This window comes from Takifugu flavidus, chromosome 15 (genome assembly GCF_003711565.1).
Source record: "Takifugu flavidus isolate HTHZ2018 chromosome 15, ASM371156v2, whole genome shotgun sequence".
In the NCBI taxonomy this organism is placed as follows: domain Eukaryota; kingdom Metazoa; phylum Chordata; class Actinopteri; order Tetraodontiformes; family Tetraodontidae; genus Takifugu; species Takifugu flavidus.
In genome coordinates this window covers 12,427,628-12,448,707 of record NC_079534.1, presented here as the reverse complement: position 1 = coordinate 12,448,707, position 21,080 = coordinate 12,427,628, and the positions used below count along the sequence as shown (strand labels likewise).

General features: G+C 46.7%; 1 protein-coding gene across 14 annotated transcripts in view; it reads left to right on the top strand.

The window, feature by feature from the left end:
* The first annotated feature begins 2,329 nt into the window (after positions 1 to 2,329).
* The window catches only part of LOC130538382 (piezo-type mechanosensitive ion channel component 2), a 46,020-nt gene continuing 27,269 nt past the window's right edge, over positions 2,330 to 21,080 (top strand). For 10 of the 14 annotated variants that reach the window (XR_008953857.1, XM_057055875.1, XM_057055870.1 and 7 more), the window contains exons 1-15: positions 2,330 to 2,484; positions 2,720 to 2,996; positions 7,215 to 7,310; positions 9,534 to 9,659; positions 11,878 to 11,920; positions 13,726 to 13,888; positions 14,013 to 14,298; positions 14,661 to 14,874; positions 16,399 to 16,573; positions 17,953 to 18,072; positions 18,541 to 18,576; positions 19,010 to 19,127; positions 19,699 to 19,874; positions 20,324 to 20,554; positions 20,951 to 21,068. Coding sequence is in view for 13 of the 14 variants with exons in the window: in XM_057055875.1 (XP_056911855.1) it covers positions 2,933 to 2,996; positions 7,215 to 7,310; positions 9,534 to 9,659; positions 11,878 to 11,920; positions 13,726 to 13,888; positions 14,013 to 14,298; positions 14,661 to 14,874; positions 16,399 to 16,573; positions 17,953 to 18,072; positions 18,541 to 18,576; positions 19,010 to 19,127; positions 19,699 to 19,874; positions 20,324 to 20,554; positions 20,951 to 21,068 (1,966 nt within the window). In the remaining variant the exon portion in view is untranslated. Of the gene's footprint in view, positions 2,538 to 2,719; positions 2,997 to 7,214; positions 7,311 to 9,428; positions 9,660 to 11,877; positions 11,921 to 13,725; positions 13,889 to 14,012; positions 14,299 to 14,660; positions 14,875 to 16,398; positions 16,574 to 17,952; positions 18,073 to 18,540; positions 18,577 to 19,009; positions 19,128 to 19,698; positions 19,875 to 20,323; positions 20,555 to 20,950; positions 21,069 to 21,080 lie in introns of those variants that run through there. The other 4 variants (XM_057055865.1, XM_057055866.1, XM_057055869.1 and 1 more) reach the window with 4 other exon arrangements.

Here is a 21,080-nt window from a genome sequence, read left to right as displayed (position 1 = left end):
TCCTTAACCAGCCAAAATGTCCCCACATTGCTAGTAGATCAGTGTCTTAGAGGCAGCAGGACCAGAGGAGCCACGTCCATCTTAGCATCGACCTCTGGCGACACCGACGCTGGAGATAAAAGTGAAAAAACCAAAACCAAATGACCTGAAACCAATGAAATGAAAAACCAAATGAACTGAAAAGCACACGACAGCATCCGTCAGGAGGAGCAGAAGAAGGAGACATCAGTGATCGGACATCTTGATTACGACACTGCCATGGCCGCATTAACAGGAGCCGCTTCCTGTCCGCTAATGCTGACACAATAAGGCCTTGCTAGCATCACTCCACTTAAACCGTTAGCCTTCTGCTAACGATGCCGCGACGCCTTTGATACGTACCGAATGACTCCCAAAGACAAAGTCTCGTTCATTGCTTTAAAAAGCGACGCAGAACATTCGTGCTGCTTCGTTCAGAGCAAATTAAGCAATATTAACAGCGCGCAGTGTAATTAGGGAGGGCGTCTCCGTGGAAGAGGACAAAATGAGGTGGCTGAGTTCTATTTTCAGATTAAACACATAAACAGGGTAGAAAAATAACCCCTGGTGCTACAGTGGAGTTATGAGGGTGCAATAACACTACATTCCAAAAGAGATGAGTACGTCCGCAGCCACCACAGAAAGACACTCAAAAGCCCACTTAAGCAGAGGCACCTTCAGAGTGCATGGAAAGTGCATCCATGTCAATATTGAACACACAGTTTAGATTTCACTCCGGGATCAATGCTGAGGCAATTTAGACGTTAATCTCATTTGCACTTGTGTTTTCTTCTCGGCCAAAGATGCTTTGGGCTGGCAGTTGTAGTGGGAGGTCTGCAAATTTCTGCATTTAGGTAGAATTTCAGGGTTCTTGTTAAGCTATGGTGGTTTTGTTTTTTTTATTCCATGAGATGAGACTGACAGAAACCACGTTCATGCTGGCTTCGACTCCAGCGTGCAGAGCCAGCCGTCGACGTTGCAGAGCGGTTTGTAAACCGGAGCGAGGCTGGAATCTGTCTATCAGTCACCGCTCTGAAGAGGTGGATGAATAATGGATCAGAAAGAAAAATCACCATTCGTCTGGCTGTAACGTGGCAGGTTTGGGCTTCAAACAGCGGAGGGAAACGGGCTTGTTCTGACACTGCTTATTGATTGCTGTAGTCCAGGGTCTCATGAGGGGCCTCCGAGGGCACATTTCCAGGGAACCTTTCCAAGGAAGCATGTTGCTCGTCTCCTGAAGTCCTGATTTTCCCCCAGCCGGAGCGCTGACTCATTACTACAAGGACCTTTTGCTGCTTTAAGTGCCCGGTTATGTAAACCTGGAGGGTCGGTCAGCTCCCATCATAGCTCACTTTCCTCTGGCCTAATGCACTCCAGCGGAAACAACAGCATGCATCGCACTCTTATGAAACATATCAAATCGTAAATGATCATTTAGATGCAATATTAATGCATGTTAATGTTGCACTTTTTTTTTATCACCTGCGAGTAAAGATGAGGTCACAGTGTGGGCTTGTTTTTTTCCATAAACACTGAACAACATTTCTTTTAAAGGCTCTGAAATCAGTTACCGTGAAACAACACTTTCTGATATTACATGTAAACTTGGAATTTATTGTTCTTCTTTGGTTTTATGGGCAATAGAATTGAATCAGAAGCAGAATCCAGCTGATTGTTCACAATCTGTCATTATTTTAATAAGCGTTTCAGTTAAAGGGCACAGAAAAAAAAGCAACACTTTTGCATTACAAATCTTAACATTGGTTGCTCAGGAACGCTTCAGCTGCTGTCACATCTGGCGCAGCATCCTGCGCCCGTTGACATGCACAAACAGCTGGAAGCACTTTGCCGTTGGGCTTCGATACCTGTTTATTCAGCACATAATCCAAATGGATTTAATGTCATCCAAAATGTCTTCGCTACAGTATTTTATGATCATCTCAAGAAACAAAAACAGTGTTTAAAAAAAATAATAAAATAAAACCCTTCTCATGTCTGCAAGGACTGTGGCAGGACTGTTGTGGTTACAGGGATCACAGGGGCCTGTGGGTGCAGGGCGGATTACGACCACCAGGGGTCGCTGTTCACAGTAAAGCGCATCTGGAGCGCAGTCCTGGAAATCTGTCGAAGTCAGGACATTTCAGGACCCCCACGGAGCAAAAAATGCTTGCCTAACCGTCCATGCAGACTAGGTGGTAAATGGTGAGTTTTTGTGTGTGTGTTGTATTGAATTAAACCCCGACATTTAGAATAACGCACATCAGATCCGCGTCTGTTTCCGTGTCCCACCTTTAACTTCCAATTATCGCAGGGGGCCGGACCGCTTACGAGACAGAGACTCCTGATTGGCTGAAGGCGAAGTTGACTCCAAACTCCGCAGCCCTTCGCTCGACTGTTGGTGAACAGAATTCACGCCAGAACTCAGAAAGTCAAATTTCAGCAAGGGGACCCAGCGCGGAGCCTGAGGTAGGGGACGCAGCACAGTAAGATTTCCCCTCCTGTTTCAACGTGGCTTTGCAGTGAGAAGAAAAGGAGGAAAGTTCTTTTTTGGGGGGGGGATTAGTCGGTTCATCGCTGGCGCAACGCGGTGCCGCTGGCGCACCTGAGTCGCGTTCCCAGTTTTGCGCAGCGTCAAAACTTAAAACAAAACACACAAATCAAACTGAGCAACTAAAGTGATAACGACGAATTTCCTTCCCAGTATCATGTTTGCTGTGGCGGTTGTTGGCCAGTGTGGAATAATCCCAGAAGACCAGGTGTCGGCGGGCAGAGCTAATGTGGCTGCGCGGAGGAGCGCACCAGTCTGACGGCAGCTGGGAGTTGACGGAGCGCAGGAGTTTGGGATGCAAGAGCAACCCTAGAGCGGCCATCCTGTCCTGCTTTCACCTGGATAACACTCGGGCTGTCTGGAGCCATGGCCTCTGAGGTGGTGTGCGGGTTGGTCTTCAGGTTACTGCTGCCACTGTGTCTTGCAGCTGGTGAGTTTCACCCCTCCACTTTTTACGCACGTCACGCCCGTTAAGTGATCCGAATTGTATTTGAAGGGGACTTAATTGACACGAGGACGGTGTATTCTACAAAACTGGACATTTTAATCCTCAACATTTTATCATCTTGTGAACACAGGCTAGGCCAGAAATGCCTTGACGCAAAACACTGATATTTAATAAAAAGTGACGCCTAAAGAGGCGGCAAAAACCTTAAAACCACCCCCCCAATATATTGGAAAAATCACTCAATAACAGCAGATGCTGTTGTTCCTTTTTCACTTTATAAACACAGTTATTTGATTGATATTCCCCTAGTTCAGATGTTAAAATGAGCATTTTTAACAGCCAAAATAAAGATGCTGCTGGTCCAATGTGATCTATCCACAGTTTATCAGAACTGTGTGGATTAGAGGAGCTAATCTGTGAGTTCTAATGAGTTTTTCAGTCCAATATGTGAGCGCAGTGTTGGTATTTACAATAATGCTGCCAGTGTTGGAGCCCGACAGGACAGATTGTTTCTGTCAGTGGAAGTTGGGCTTGATTCACTCTTTAGCTATGCAGCCTCACATCAGGTGATGATTCATAGTCAAACTTGGCAGCATGATAGACATTTTTTTTTGGGGCTTCAGAGGAAATTCCGGGATTCTGCTGCTTTAAATGTCAGCGCTCGGGTCATGATCGCACGTTGGATGAGGCCTCTATGAAATGCAGCTTACTTTGGTTTAACTCTGTGGTTCGGCCGCAAGTGAAAAACAATTAGTCCCAAACTGCTGCTGTGGTTCCAGTGTGGTGGCCGTGTAGCTTCTTTTAAAGCTAACAGCCTGCTTCTATAGATAAGCCCCACTCAGTATCACCATAATGCATCAGTTGTCAGCCCGACGCCCCCTTTATTTCCAAAAGCAATTGCGAGGCCATGCATTGTGTCCATTAATTCATGGAAAGTCGTTTTAACAGTATGAATTAATAATGCGGCTGCGAGGGAGAGAAAGATGGCCTTCCCCTTTTATCGTAAACATACCTTTAATATTTGATGTTTTTCTTTTTTTTTTCAAAGTGCAAATGAGTGCCTGTCATTCACCGCCGCTGTGCACCGACACCGGCCGGATGGAGGAAATGCACAGTGGAAAGAGCGGCGGCACGAGAACGTCTCGCCCTTCTTCATCGTTCCTCCTCCTCCCCGACGCTCGAAAGATATCGGCTTAATTAGGCCAGAATGGGTTTAGTGTTAATCAATAACCATCAGTTCAAGTTGGGGGGGGATCTTAATGCGGAGCGGACTTGTGGTCGGAAGATAAATGAATAGGCTTCTTGTCTTTTCCTCCATATTTGACGGTTGCGGTGATTTAGGAGCTCGTGGCACCGAACGCGCTGCATCATATCAGCATTTCAAACGTGCGACGTTGGTGGGACGCGGCCATTTTTGTCCTGTGGCAGCGGGAGACGTCTGAACTTCCTGTTGGCCATCTGACAGCACCTCTATTGAGGAGCACAGAGGTGCTGGGCCTGTGTGTACACAGTGCCTCCATACCACACACACACACACACACCACACACACACACACACACACACACACACACACACACACACACACACACACAGCTACAGTTTTACTGATCAAATAGGCTGTTGTTTATGTGCTCGCCAACAGAATTCGAGTGCGTGCATGAGTAGCGATGTCCGGCGTGAGCTGATAAGCGTCTTTTTAAAAAATATATATTTAATTTTTGTTCAGGGTTCATTTGAGAAAAATCGTCTTCAGACATTTTGGCCGCGACAGTATTAACATGAATAAGAATTGCTGATAAATGCTCCTTAGTTTTGAGCGATTTCGGTCTATAGACTGTAGACATGGAAAAAAAATTGAATCAAAATCCACCAACATAAGTAGAATGCTCCCAAAGTTATGCTAGATTTGTATTTTTAAATCTGCCGATTATAAATTTAGACCAACCTCTAAAATATCTTGATAGACTGAACATGAGCTTTAGCTCTTTGTGGCTAATGCTAATGAATCTGTTATTATCAGCTGCATTTAACAGTAAAATTCTTGTGACTTTTGTTTCCATCATACTGTAGGGATAATATTTATTATCTTATTCTTCTATATTGTACTAGCATTACTTTTGTCTCCTACTTTATTGCATTATTTTCCTATTTAGACCCTTTCACAGACTCCATTTTTGAAGGAAAAAGTAGAGTAAAGGCGAGTGTTTTAGATGACAGTAATGAAGCCCCGGTTAGGTCAAACACAGACCCAGGTCAGTGTGTTTGACCTTGTCCTTGCGTGTTTGTGCACGTTGAGTACCGAGCCTTTAAAAAAATGTACTTGTTACCATCTTGGATTTTACTGCTGTCAGGCAAAGTTAGAATTTTCTTTCCCTGATTTTTACACAAACTCATAAATTTGATTGCGATTAAACCACGGGGCTAAAAAACGTCAGTGTAATAAGCTTTTTTTTCATGTTTAAGTCCTTTCATTGTCCACTCATCTCTTATCCTTATATTATTTCATGTCATTTATGTTCCCGGGCTCAGATAAAGGCCACATTTCTTCATTTCTCCTCGCGTGGTTGTTGCAGCAGTTTGTATTGGAAGAGACAAAAGCCCGATTCAGGGATACGTCCGCAGTGATCTGACATCTGAAAACAATGGGAGTTTATTTTCATTCCCCGAGTTCAAAATCCTCTGGCGGTGACTCACCCAGACGAGGCCAACGTTCAGGAAGACGGTGGTCAGCAGAGGGAGGAGAGGCGCGCATTAGTACGTCCCTGTAAAGCCGCGGATGGACACAATAAATAATTGTAAACGGTAACAGTAACAACGGCAGATGATCCGCTTTAGAGTCCAGCCTGGTCATCTCTGCTCTCTATCTGAGCGTAATGAAAACAAGGAGGGTGGACTAAGTGGAAGGGCTCCAGCCTGGGAAACGTCAGAGCCAAGTCAAATGTCAATGAATAGGTCCATTGAATTTGTAAAGATAAATAAAAGCACTAGCGTAGCTCGTAGCCCTGAGACGTCAGCTCACCCAGGGGAGCACGCTGTAAAAAATGGGCTTGTCGATTTAACCTTTAAACAGAAGTTTGGGAGGTCAGACTGGGGGTCAGGTCAGACTGGGGGCCCAGGATCCTCCTAACCATCTCAGGATGTTCAGGGAAACAAGGCAGGAACCAGTTCAGCGAGTGGGAAGTGTGGAAATGTGATTCGGGGCCAAAGCGCCGGGTACACGACGGAGGCTTTCGGGAGGAGAGGAGTTTTTGAAGGGTTCGGCTTCAGCGTTGACGGCCGTCGGTGTTTAGTCAGCAAGTTGACGCCAGCTGTTAAACTGGTAAAAGCTGGAAGTCGAATTGACTCCGGGTCCGTGAGGTGTGCTGCCGATCAATACGTCAATTAATGGTTTTTGGAAGTCATGTTTGCACTCAAGCATTTCATCTCTCAGCTCGTGTGTGTGTGCGCGCGCGCGCGCGTGTGTGTGTGTGTTACATAATCCAGTGACACATCCTAAAACAATCCCAACTTCTGGGCCCAGCTGTTACATTTGAGAAGCCACAACAGCCAATTTGTTGTCAGTTGAGGACATTTAGGATTCAGACCACCTAATTAGGGGCAATTAAATGATCAACAGGACAAAGTGAAATTCCAGAATAGAATTAGGCCGTTAAATGTCATCTTAGATCTGATTTTCCAGACGCTGCCCGTATCTCCCTCCTCACACTGTACTTCCTGTTTAATTGCTGGCATTTCTTGGCATTCCCTTGAATGGGATCTTCAGTTCTTGACTGAAACTGCTGTCTGATAGGCTTTTTACAGGGCCGACCTCCAGCCAGCTCGGCTAATTGTGTCTCCAGACGCCCCGGACCTTTTCCGTGCCTCAGAACAAACCCTTGTTCCTTGAAAGACTTGTTTGTGACGCGGGTCTGAAGAACCGATCCGCAGCCGTCTGGTTCAAGCTGCTCATTACAACAATCAGGCTTTATAGAGGGAGCGATTTCATGATTTCCACCACATGTTTTTCACGGGAATCCAGGTTTGGTTTATGTCCTGTCCAGCCTGCCTCTGCCAGCTCGTCCTCTGGTTTATTGTTAAATGTTACGCAATGCAAACAAGCCATAAAGAACTACTGAGTTAGTGCTGTTTATATTGTGTTGTCATTGATTATGATGGAGCCTTTTTTGACCCTTTTTTTTGTCTTCTTTCTGTCTCTGCAGCTTGCATGTTCAGGTACAATGCCCTGTCCTTCGTCTACCTCATCTATCTCCTGCTCATCCCGCTCTTCCCGGAGCCCACGAGCACAACGATGCAGGGTAAGATCGCCTCTGCCTCAGACTCCCACGCGCGGCTTCGGCTTTGTCCGCCCAAGCTCGACTCCCTTCCCAACATCGCCGTGCAGGACTCCTTAATGCGAACCAGCCCTTCTCCGGAGGACCTTGGCATGAAGCTGGAATTGGCACAAAGTTCAGTTTATGAAGAAAAAAAAAAAATCCAACCAGATCAGAGATTCTATCGTGACCGTAAACACTTTGGGCTTTGGAAAAGTCTTAAATCGGCAAAATAAACACTGAATATCGGTTTAGTAGAAGGGAAAAAAGGAGCTAATTCTATTGTGATTGCTCCTCCTCAGTGGCTGTAAATGCTGCTGCTCCAGCGGACTGATTATCTCCATCAGATTAACTTCATTACGCCCCCATCGACTCGCATTTCACAAACGCGGCGACTTAATCCGGCCGCGGTGATGAATGAAGCCGTTGGGCTCTGCGGCGAAGCGAAGGCCGCCGCTCGCCGTCACAGCGGAGGCGACTGCGGTGACCCTCGGTCTGTGGTCTTTAGCTGCCCCCCCAGAAAGGCTAAACCTAACAGGGGTTTCTTCTTCAGGCTGCACGCGGCGTCTCATGATACGGGACGGCACGTCGGAGGGAGCAGCGTCGGTTTAGGAGCAGAGCTGCAGCTGGAATAACAGCCAGGACGTAAAGCAGAGAAAAGGAACACTTTCATCAATAGTTAAAGTCTCCTCGGAGGGCTTAAATACAGAGATTCATTGATTATTGACTTTCATACAGGTGTAAAGTTTACTGTAAACCAACGAGGTGCTTGGCAGAGCAGCATTTGCTGCCTGAGAATCACCTGCAAATGATTAAAAGTCACTTTTTCTTACTCCTAAACTACAGGCCAACAGGTATTTTACCCATTTCTGGTTCCCCAACAATCATTTCCACCTTGATGCTGATAGTTTTTTAATCATTTAGGGAAGCAAAAAGGGCTTTTTTTAAAAGAGAGAAACGCTTAAAATCTACTTTACGGGCTTGATAAACTAAAACAGCTGGATATTTGATTAAAATATAATTTAGTTTGGATGGAAATTGATTTAGAATAACCACTCAGGCAGCAGTTAATGATGATGTTTACAGAAGCAGATAATCCTGATCTGCGCTGATGCACACCAACAGCTCCGTCAATAAATAGATGTGCTGAAAAGACACATTTTTGATTCACCTTCGACAGAGTTGAGAAGGTATTTTTCTGCTTTGTTTTGATGGTCTGTTTCATTTTGCCTGTTGAACCTGAAAGGAGGCGCAGCGGTTAAATCAGTAGTTAATCCAAACCAAATGTTGAACATGAATAATTCAGGTTCTCCCTGAAAAGCCCACAGTTGCGCGAGGGTAAACGTTTGACTCTAAACTGAGCGGGAAACAAGCGATGCCTTGTTCAAACTCGTTGTCTGTGAATTTGCCCTTTAATTTAGAAAATTACGGGGTTTTGTTGCTCGGCCCAGCGAGGAGCTTTCTCTCACCGTGGAGGTGACGTCTCAGCTGTGTGCTGAAGGCGTTCCAGAAGCCTTAGAGTTGGCATGAAAGCTGATTTAGGACCATTTTTCAGTGTGATGGACGACTTATCGAGGTTAGCTTGTATGTAGCCTGTGCTAATTCCTGTCAAACCAGTGTTTAACCAGGAGCTGACTGGCTGCTTTTATGGGCAATAAGATGCTAATTATTAGCAATGAGGGAGAATGAAGGACCAGGAAACCAAGACAGATGTCAAGGACGCACGCAAAAAAGCTCTCGCAAACAGGAAAATGGGCAGCGTGGAGCCAAAACAGTCGTGTTGACCTGAGCGTTTCCGCCAAATTGGATGCAGACTCTTTCCGACCTTCTCCGTGCACCGTTTTACAAGCATTTGTTTACCTCTGCGGGAAATCGCCACACGTCGCTGTCACATCGCCGTTCATTATCGTGCGCCGTTGATAAGGTTGACCTTTGACCTTGGCCTGGGTGGAAAACTGCCCCGTTCTACCATTCGGGACGCAGCAGGTTCTCGGCCTTTTGTTTGTCTCGGACTCGGGACGTTTTCATTTTCGCATCAGGAGAAGTCCCCCTGCGGCGAACGATCGCCATAACAACTGCTGAAATTATCCCAAACACCTCTAGGTGCGCTATAAAGCGCCATGTGTGGAGCAGCTGTGGCGGCGCCCGCCCATCCTTCCCTCCCTGCATCCGTACGGCCAACTGACTGCAGCTCTTCTGCCCCCCCAGGCCACACGGGGCAGCTCCTGCAGTCGCTCTGCTTCACCAGTTTGTCCTTCCTGCTGCTCCACGTCGTCTACCAGATCAGCGTCAGCAGCCTCCTGGCGGGCAACACCATCGCCCCCGACTTCAACTGTGAGTCCGCCGTTGATGAGTTTCAGTGCTTTTCCTTTAATATTCCACCGATGTCTCATTTATTTTTTTTAAATGGGGGTGAAGTTTCCTTTTCCGGCGCAGCCCAGGTGGGTGGGGACAGTTGGAGGATGTAAACCTGACGCAGGAGATTTCTGAGTGTGGGATTAGTTTAAGAAACATGTAAACAAACGCCGTCCCGTCCTTTTAAGTGATTTAATGCTCCAACACAACAACCCGTCTGTCTGCCCGTAGTCCTCATTTGATTTTGTTTGCCGGCTCTGAAGATCATTTTAACTTAATGACAAACACTGATTCGTCATTTCTACAAATATCCTCACTTAAACCTCTTCGGTCTGTGTTTAACGCATTCCAACGTAACCCGCAAAACAAAGCGGTATCAGTGGCTGAACCTCTGCATCAAACTGATAAATTAGAAAGTTGCTGAGAGGCGCAGCCTGATGCTGCTGCGCCGCTGCAGTAGAGATAGCAGCGCCGGCATTGCTGTTATCTTTGCAGGCCAGGCTTGTGAATGTTTTGAAGGATTTCTCTTCAAATGCTGCGAAAACAGACTCATCAACGAGGCCTCCACCCAGATCATTTTTGCTCTATTTAAATACAGCTGTCTGTCATTTACCTTTATAAACCTGCTGAGGTGCGTTCGAGGGCTTTTTGTGTCGCTATTAGCTGCAGGTTTTGGATTTGGTGATCATTACCTGCAGCTTCGCTGGGGTTTACCTTTTATTTTTGCGCCCCAGCAGGAAGTCCAACATTGCCCTTTGTCTCTTCCTTTTTGGCAGACATTGATAAACAACTCCTCCTCTTCCATTTCCCAAGACAGCTTATATGTTTTTATCCTGCTGGCCGAATGCAGCAATGGCGAGCAAAAACATTCCCAACAGCTCCAGCTGTTGGAGGTCAGTGACTGGTCAGCAGATGATCTGGCGGCTTCCCCTCGAGTCGTCCATCATGTCCCTGCGCTGACTGGCTGTGGCTGGAGCTGCATTTACAAACAGTCACCAGTGTTTGGACAAGCCAAAGAGCGCCATATGGACGGAGGTCGCTCCGGAGCGTTAGTGTAGGAGTGTGATGTCCATCAGGTATTTGCTGGAAGGTAGTTGCAGATGTCAAACGCTCTGCTCTGATAAAGGAACCTGCCCGTCAGACCTGTCTGAGGGCTCCCTGTTGGCCGTGAAGGTCTCACAGATGTTGTGGATTTGTCCCGGGTGGGCGGACTGAAGCGTCTGAAGAGTGGAACGATATCTGCGGCGTTTATCTGATTATTTAGGGTTACGTCAACACTCGCGGACCTCGTCTCCTTTCCTACAAACAACTGAAAAGGCCCCGACGTGTTGACTTAAGGCCCGTCTTATTAGAACCAGGCAGAACACTGCGAAGGAATTTTAAATTTTTCATCTGGCTCTGATACGGCTGGAGGAAGATTTGACAAATGTCTGGTCACAATCACGGCCTGGAGTCGCGTTGCAGAACTCTTCACTATCCAACAGCAAATAGCTTTTTGCTGGAAGGAATCCCGTGAACAGTCAACGCGTTTCATCCCTGCGATGCACCGAATGTAGCTAAAGGGCAACATCTGAGCTGAGATTTGAGACTCCGTGAAGGTAAATTTGTAGAATATTCTGTTCAGGGTTGAGGTCAGAGGTCATGTCGGGGGTTACTGATGAGCTCCTCCCTGCGCAGATCACTCCGCCTCGCGTCACCAGCGATTGAAAGCGAAGCCACAGGAAGTGGAATTCAGAGGCTGGTTTTAAAATCCAAAAGATGTTGAAATGATAATGAATTCCTTTTCCTGGAGGCTGATGAAGCTGGTGTTCTGCTTTGGCAGTACAATAAAGCCCAAACCAAGTGGAGGCAGTTTACTGCCAGTGGATACCAGGAAATCTCTCTCTGAGCACTGGAGTTCACTTCAAACCAGTCCAAGCTGGGGAAATAAGGCTTCCATGACCTCACTAATTATTCAAAACGCTCGTTAATGGAGGATGTCTTACTGTGCAGCCCACTTACCCTTGTTGATGGCGATATAACTAGAGTTGAGTTTTATATAAACTGTAAAAAACTGTAAAAATTCGGCACTCCGACAGCTGCTGGAGTATCAACATCTGTTCAGAATGACTGGGAGTTAATAAAATTGTTAGAGGCTGTTTTCTAACCAAATGGTCTGACTGATTCACTCACATATGTTTGTCATGTGTTGCTCCAGGTTCCACGTGGGAGAAATCCTTCAGACAAATTGGATTTGAGAGGTAATACGTGGTCAAAACTGTAAATTATCTGTTACGGTCCTTCTTCTAGATGCTTTACGAGAACAATGTTAGAGTGTTTAGAGCCCAAATACAACCCCCCCCCCCCCCACAACAAGGTTAAAGATGCTTTTTGTATTTATCCCTATGATGTGGTTAATAAGTGCCCCTGACCTGCCCCCGTGCGCATTCTTGATGAAGGTTAAACCCACTTACTACCAGTAATGAGTTGACGGGGTTATATTTCAACACGCTCCTCACGTCAGCGTGATCCTGTTAGATGTGGTTTTCTGTGTACGGGAACGTCCAAATTCAGCAACATCCTCCTTTTCCAGGTCCACAATATCCCTCTGTGAATTGTATACTGTAAGTAGCGGAAACAGAGATGCAAACAGCCCACCCCCCACCCACCCATATGCATTACAGCATATATACAATAGTTACAACTGGATTTGCTCCGCCGGCGGATCTTGGTGGTCTCGCTTTGAAGGCTAAGCCAACTCAATACTCAGTCTGACTGTCTATATTGTGAGAAAATGCGGCTCGGCTGTAATGGATCTGATTTCTCACCTTTGCCTGACAATTTACATTGAATCCTTTGGAAATGATTGGCTCTCTAGCAAGCCTGACCCCGGCTAACGTTAGCATTAGCCTCAGAGCTAGGATATCATGACGCGCCACCCTAGAAAGCACTGAAAACTGTTGCCGATGGTTTTGTTTATGACACTTTGGATGATGCTGTCTCAGTTTCGGCCGACTGTTTCCATCCGTCGCCTCCGTGACGATGCGCGAAGCACATGGAAACAGTCCTCTCTGTTTGAACGCTGCACCAGCTGCGAGATGCTTACAGTAACTATTTAAGCGATATTTTCATTGTGATGACAACTGCCCTGTTAGCCTTTTTATAAGAGCGATTATGTAACCTTGAAATGACCGAAACGGGCAGTAACGCAACGCAAACCCTCGGCCATTGTTTTCTTTGCGGCCGATACATGGCCACATATACGTTTTCCCCCTTATAAAGAACTTAATAGTGCTTAAAACTCTTTGGCGGCCGAGCACATGATCCAGTGGGATGGTTGTAAAAAGAGAAATCGAAATTGTTCTGGATGATAATGAGTGCTTTTAAAGGCGTGGAAGCCTGCAAGTGATTTTAAGGACAATTTTTACTTGCTTTAATTGTTCAGGCAATCATGACACCTCGTAAAAGTTGTCCTGAGGCTCCATTTAAAAGCTTTGAAATATGGCGTTACTTTGTTTTTGACGCGGAGATAAACTTAGAGGGCCGGAAAAATATGTTTTAAAGTCGATGAAAAGGACAATATGCGATTTATCCCCCAGTTATTGTTTTAATCCAGGTAAACTTGAACCCATTTTAAGGTTATTGGAAGGCTTCAATGCGGGGGAACATGTTCTCCCGGTGCAGCCGGAGAGAAACCCCACGCTCCATTGTGGAGTCTTGGTTTGAGTGGAATTTCGTACACTTGTTAACACCAGCGCACTTAAAAAACAGCGAGATTTCATTAAAGTGGGTGGTGCCGCAAATAAAAGCCGAAGAATTCAAGACAGCACACTTAAAGAACATATGAGTCACGGAAAAAACAGACCAGGTAGGTCTGGTTCTACATGGAGCCGCAGCAGGAAATACTTTTATCCACGAGTCTCTACAAACGTTCGCCCCGCACATCCGCTCTTTTATCTGAGAACTCCCGGTTCCCCGTGTCTTCATCCCCTCTGAGCTGAAGTGGATGAGATGAGGCTCTGTTTTCCATGACCTGTCCTCCTCACGTGTTCCCCTGTGTCCTCAGCGTGTTTGGAGCCGATGCGGGAAACGGCATCCGAGTCTTCATCCCCGACATCGGCATGTTCGTAGCCGGGTTGGCAATCTGGCTGCTGTGTCGCAGCCTGGTCCTGAAGAGGCCGCCCGAGGATATGGCCCAGTACAACGCCGACTTTGACGCTGAAGAACAAGTGGGTTTTAAATCCACGTCTGTCTTTCTGTCCGTCTTTCTGAAGCACAGCAGGGTTGATGGGCGTCGGAGGGCGGGTCAATCTGTCCCCGCTAAAAAGGTGTCGCTGTGATCTCCCTTTAAAGGACGAAGAGGAGAAGCTCAGTCTGGACGACAACATCCTCCTCGAGGAGGACTTTGAAGCCGGGTACGAGGCTGAGGAGGACGAGGAGATGGAGGAGGACAGGAACGAGGAGGATGTGGTGGTGGCGGTGGAAGACGAGGAGGAGGAGGAGGAGGAGGAGAAGGAGAGCACTAAGAATAAAATTTTGAGGCTGGTGGCGCAAGTCGCCTCCAAAGTGAAGGAAATAATCGGAAACCTGATCACCACTGCCGGGCAGGTGGTGGTCACCATCTTGCTGGGCCTGACAGGTGAGCAGCGTTCCGCACCGCAAAGGCAACTTTACATTTTTGACATTCTTACGCTGTCGCCGTGTTAATCGATTTCTGTGACGTGTCTAAAGAAAAGTCACAGTTACTTTTTCCAGACTGGAAAATCCGGTTTGAAAGCACCGGTTCCAAATAATGGTTAAAGTTGAAATAAATAAACTCAGTTCAACCATTTTAACTCGTAGCCAGCTGGGCGGAGTCCTCTTTTATGGGACAGCTCGGCATTTTTTGAGAGAGAAGAGGGGATTTTTAGAGCCAGGAGGGAGTTGTTTGTTCTTTCTTTGCAGGTGTCACCTGTTTGTCAGGCTAGTGAACGTCCATGTCCACTGTCTCTGTCCTCGCAGGTATCATGCTGCCCTCGCTGACCTCTGCTGTGTACTTCTTCATCTTCCTCTTCCTCTGCACCTGGTGGTCCCTCTGCCGGACCTTCGACACGCTCATCTTCAGCTGCATGTGCGTCCTGATGGCCATTTTTAGCGCTGGACACATCATTGTCCTCTACCTCTACCAGTTCCAGTTCTTTCAGGAGTCCATCCCGCCAGAGGACAGCTTGATCAGGTCAGACGCGCGGGGACACCTGCACTTCCATCGCATCATAAACTGGCAGTCATGTGACCGTGAGCGCGTTTGTGTGCAATATAGTTTTCTTTCTTTGCGTCCTCTTTCTCACGAGCGGCCCTGACGGAAACTCGGCTTTGTTTTGGCGTCAGCTGACTCCAGCCGCTCTAGTCGCCGTCGCACCGTTCGGTCACTGTTTCCTCATTGTTGGTGACGCTGTGGCTATTTTCTGACTGTAGCTATTATCTCACAGTAACCATTGTTTTACTGTAGCTGCCGTCTGAGTGCCCTCGGAGTTGGAGAGATTTATTGATCTCCTGGTTTCTAACTTGAAAGCTGCGCTGTCAGGCTGGAAGCTATTTACAGCTATGTATAGCTGAAGCTGCCTTGGACAAACCTTCGTCCTTCCCGTCTCTTTCCTCCATCCAGCGGCAGATAGGATGTAATGGCTGAATTCCAGGGCTTCTCTTTAGAGAGCTCTTTACAATAAATGGACGCCCGTCACACGCCGGTCGGGATGAAGACGGAGCGTTGGGACATTAGCAGTAATGAGACGTCTCCAGGAAGTCATTTAAATCCCATCTATGTTTGATCATGAGTGTATATACAGTTATCAGTGTTGCTCTTTGATTCAGTCTGCCTGTAACTGGCAGTAACTGTCGGCCCTTGTAAAGTTGCGCACAGAGACACACCTACTGCCAAACGTCAGCGCCCCCCCCCCATCCCCACCAACCCTTGCCCATATTGTGACTGCTGACAGTGACCCGGCCTTGCTGTGGGCCACCGTTGAGTGAGACTGTTGAGAGATCTGGCTTCATCTCCACTTCCTGCCTTCCCTCCTTACAATGGAAGTGCCCAGTCACGTGACCAGCGGGCCTCCCCCAACAGCCAGCAACATTTCAGGAAGTGTTCTGGGGTCGAGGGGGTGGGGGGTGGGGGGTATTCCCTCCTCCTCCTCCTAATGACATAGAAAGAAAAGCCTCAGGAGCCACCAGAAGCTCTAAATCCTGACGGCTGTCGCTGGAATACGTCAGCACGTTTCCTCTGGAGTAGCCGACCTTTATTGTGCACGACGGAAAAGGAATGAATCATCCTTTGTTGCACAAACACTCTTTTATCACTCAGCCTGTGCGTGTCTCAGATTCCAGCATTAGGGTGGAGCGGGAGACTCCCCTCCTGCAGGACAGTCAGAGATTTATGGTCCAGTAGTGGTAAAAGTCCAGGATTAAATTTGCTTTCATACTGTGCACCAGCCTGGGCATAAATTAATCTGAATTAGTTACGACTATATGGTGCAGCTGCATTGGTCATATGCATATGGACATGTGCAGACATATGCATCATTCATACAAATAAAGAAATTAACATTAGTATATGATGCTAATTATTGGCCCAATTGTTATGTTATCCTCTAACGAGTATCTTTTGTGTTCTATTAAGGTCTCTCTAGTGAAACGTGCTCCGGTGACACAAACCAAACGTGTTTCCATGCCGACGCATCTCTCTGTCTGACTGTCTCCACAGAGTCTTTGGCTTTTCCCCAGTTGTTCAGCTCAACTGTTCCCACACGTGGAAGCTTATTGTGCACTCGGATCGTAAGTGGTACCACTTTGTCAATCCCATCATGCTGCTAATTCTCTACTACACCGTCGCTACGCTCATACGCCTGTGGCTGCAGGAGCCCCTGGACCAGCTGACGGTGAGGACAGAAATGAAAATATGTGTATATATATAAGGTGGTCAACATAGCTGTAATCCACAGGATCAGAACTGCAGTTCGTTTTGAGATGAATTTATCGGATTTGCACACTTGAGTGATAAAAATGAGACGTTTATCAGGGTTTAGGGCTTTTAAGGTTAGGGGAAGGCAGCTTTACCAGTGTTTACTGCTCATCTACACATGTCTGTATTGCTATTCAATTGTAATCTGTTAAGTTCCACTGCTCCAATGAAGAATTACAAAACGTGTTTTCCTCGTATCTGAGCTGAAATCCGAACCTTTAAGTAAACTTTACAGTAAACGTTAAACTGAACTAGCTTAAATTGGTTTGAAAGATTGGACCTACAACACGTCCAGCGTGACTCCTGAGTTCATTTCAGAGCTGAAATAGAAAACAGATTGAATTAAATGGGCAGCCAGGCGGCCACGTGATCAAAAGAGCTCTATTGATGGAAGATTCCAGGACGATCGATCGGTGATTGGATCAGTCCGCTGCTGCTCAGGTTTTATCTCAGCCAGAGCTGGGCTAATTCTGACGGTGTTCGATGGGGCGAACGCATCAGCGTTATGTAATAATGAAAAGTTGATCAATAATAGAGCGGCGCGAATCGCGGTTCAAGCCACGCGTGGGACAAACAATGTTGAGCTCAATTCTCCGCGTCGGGTTTTTACCATCACGGCGAAGGAGCAGGCCATCACGCCGCTGCTCCTCAGCATGTGTGAATACCAGAGAGGTCGTCGTCGTGGCTGTGGTCGCCCGTGCCTCAACTGGTGACCCGCTGACCATCTTCCCAGAGTTATGTACTCGGTTCCTCCGCCCTGTAATGGAGCTATAGATCAGTGTTTTTATAGAGAGGTCAATAGCAGCTTGTAAACCTGCGGGAATGTATGAATAATTGATCCCACCACAACAAAGTGTGTGTGTGGTTTTTTGGCCTATTCTTACACTAAGGTGAAAGCGTGCCAATAATAAAACATAATTAATAATAACGCTGAATCTGCTGCTGGCATCTTTTCTTGCAGCGGGATAAGTTATAATTATTCATTTGCATGTGTTTAATTTAAGAAATTTAAAAAAACAACAGTGCATCACATTGTAAAATAGTTATTTATAAAAGGCCACCAATCTCAGAATGGAATGGTTTAATTAAAAAAAAAAAAAAGCGATTTAACATGTGCGTTTGTGGAAAAGCGCAGAAAATCAATGATAAAAAAACCAAAAACAAACTGCGTTAGTCCTCTTCTATAGGTCAAGGAGCTGTTTTACGCTCCGTCCTGGTAAAGCATTGTTCAGTGGAATTAGAGTGCTTCAGGTGGCGTGCAGCCCTCAAACGATCCGCGGGGTTTTGTGTTTTCAGGACGAGAAAGAGGAGGACGTGTGCGAGGAGGAAGATTTGGTTGGAAACAAAGCCACCATCTCGGCCAACAGGAAGCGGCAGCTGTGGTGGGAGTCGCGACGAGGCACAGATGAGAAAAACGTACGTCCAGATTCAAAACGGCCACATTTGAAGGCAGTCAGAATAAACAATTACCAGCACAGCCTCGACCCTAGAATTAGATTTGTGTGTGTGTGTGTGTGTGTGTGTGTGTGTGTGTGTGTGTTAACTCATACTTTAGCTGTGATCTTTGTAACAGACTCATCCTGGAAAAAGATAAATTGGCTGAAAGTGCAAGCGCACAGACGGATAAACAGAAAAAAAACAACCCAACACACTTTTTGACCTTGTTCTCATATAAAGGTCTGTAGTCTGTCTCCACCGTCCACCTCCTGAGGTTTAAAAGCTTTTAGGGTGTGCAGACACGGATGAGCGATGGGCTCGATTTCCAGAGTAGTGCTGTTTGGCTTTGTTCCTGCTTATCCGCCACCGTAAAGAACAAGAAGGCCTTTGATTTTAGCAGCTCATCGATAACCCACCTTGCCTTGTATGCTCTCTTCCTCCTCTCAGCTGCTCTCCACCCTGGATGGCATCAGTACGACTGAGGTGGGGGCCCGCTCTGGATCAAACCTGTGCACCTTTTTCTACCCTCCTGTCCCCTCAGATGCATCCTGGATTCATAGTTATTGCAAAGTGCTTTTCCCACTACAGCCTCAGATCTATAATTCTCATGTGCTGTCTTCATACCTTTAACGATCTGCATAAAAGTCCCCCATTTAAAAAAGAAAAGAGGAAATAAAGTGCAGTGTGAAAAGGACAACATCCCCTGTTCTGTCCCACAAAGACAAACAAGAAAGCAAGAGTATCAGCTGTAACTAAAAGGGAAATGTGGCTGGTGAAGCGCTTAAATTCTGTGTTATAAGTCAAATACAGCTACTGGGGTTTGTCTTTGTGGGACAGACAACAGTGTGATCGTCATAGAAATGTCCCTCGTTGATGGAAATGTTGTGTTTTTTTTAATGAAAATGCTCCTCTGCAGGCTGTGCCCACCTCAAACGGAACCTCCTTTGACTTTGTCACGACTGAGAACGGACCCGTCAGCCTGGACTTGTACTCCACCCCCCAGTATAAGAGGGACACGCACAGTGACTGTACGGGTGAGCCTTCCGCTCTTTTCCCTCCAACTCCTCAAGCTAAATTAATCAAATATATCCAGGGAGCACTGCAGGATGTTTTAAAAGCGTGATGATCAGGAACAGGTGCGTCAGAGGGACAGTGCACGTGAGATGTCTCGGAGACAGAGAGGACAGACTGAGACGTGTCCTGGGACAGTGGATGTATATCGATAGGTGGATTCTGGGGTTGCACCTGCCGGGCAGGAGGGAGGGAGAGAGGACATAAAGTTATTTGGTGGGAGAGAAGAGGACGCAGAGGACAGATGGACGTTCCAAATTGGAAATGAAATCGGCTTGGTTGAAACGGGCCGAAATCTTCAACTTGGCCAGAGACACTTGTGAATCAACAACAGAAGTAAAACCCGCGGCTTGACTTTGAAGGAAGTGGCTCCTGAGAGGGATCAAAGAAAAGTGTATTGAGTTGCATCATGGGAAATGTGGTTTAACAAATCGGGATATGCTGCTTGTTTGTTTCATGGCTGGAGAAACATGACGATTTATTCAGGGAGAACTGGCAGCAGCCACCGACTGACCCGCGTTTCTGTCTAACCAGGGAAGAGAGACGAGTGTGTGTACGAGGTGCGTTTGCCTCCAGAAGATTCGGTGTCTGGAGGAGAGGAGGACTCGGAGGATGGAGAGAGTGGGATAATCAAAGGAGTTGGGACAATGGTGAAAATCTTCCACTTCATCATGAAACAGAGCTACATCTGTGCTCTCATCGCCATGATGGTGAGTCCTTTCATCTTTCCCAATGGATTATGGGTAATCATCTTGGCCTTGGTGGTCACTAGCGGTGACTCTACTCAGGCATGAAGCATTGATGCTGATGTTCTTTAATAAGCTCCTGTAAAATGTTAGCCCAACAACCAATTAGCCGTTTGTGGCTAGTACTCCAGCACTGCTTGGCATTTCCCATCATTCCTTGGGTGTTCTGGTGAATCGAGCACTGAAATATGCATGAAATCATTGGAACAAGTCGGATTCTGCCAAAGCATCATTAGAGTTGGAGTGGCTCATCTCACACTTGACTGTTTGCAGGAACAATGATTCAATTTTATTTTATAGCGTCTGTGGCATCTAGGTGCCACAGAAGCTGCATAAAATTGAATAAACCGCTAAGAATCGAAAGCACGAAGGCACCTTGGCGTCGCTGATTCCGCGTGTTGTGTTCTCTCCAGGCGTGGAGCATCACGTACGTCAGCTGGCTGACATTTGTTTTCCTCATCTGGTCCTGCATGCTGTGGATGGTGAGGGACCGGAGGCGTTACGCCATGCTGTCCTCTCCCTTCATGGTGGCTTATGGCAACCTTCTGATAGTTCTGCAGTACATCTGGAGCTTTGAGAACATGGAACCCATCTCAGGGCTGTTTGTCAAGAAGAACAATCCCTTCCACTCGCTTTCGTCCAAGGTTTGGAAACAGCAGCTCGGCAGTTTGACGGGGCTTGTGCGACCCCGCACAGCTATTGCGTCCTTAGCTGTTTAAATGCTCGTTTGTGATTCTCGTGGTTGAGACTTTGATGACATGACGTAACGACGCGGAGAGACCCGCAGGAAGCACAATTGCAATAAATGATTTGGTTAGCGCCTCAGTCAAACTGTTTTGAAAGGTTGTAATTTACTTTAAGCGGCACGTTAGAATGTTAAACAACCCAATTGAATCCAGTGTAAGTATAGAAATGCACATCTGACTTGTGGCGCCGGAGGCTAACGCACAACCTTCTGGGCAACTTAAAGTAAATGCAAATGATTTAGCGGGTCGTCTTCTCGCTTCTCGGCACGCTAACGTCTAATTTACTGCCCGTAGGTTCTGTGTCTGCTGAGCTTCTGGCTGCTGCTGAGACAAACTCTCATGGAGAGACAGGAGAAACAAAAGGAGGACAGTGTCGGTCTGTTAGATGTTTATGTGGAGGATCAGAAGAAGGGTGAGCTTAGGA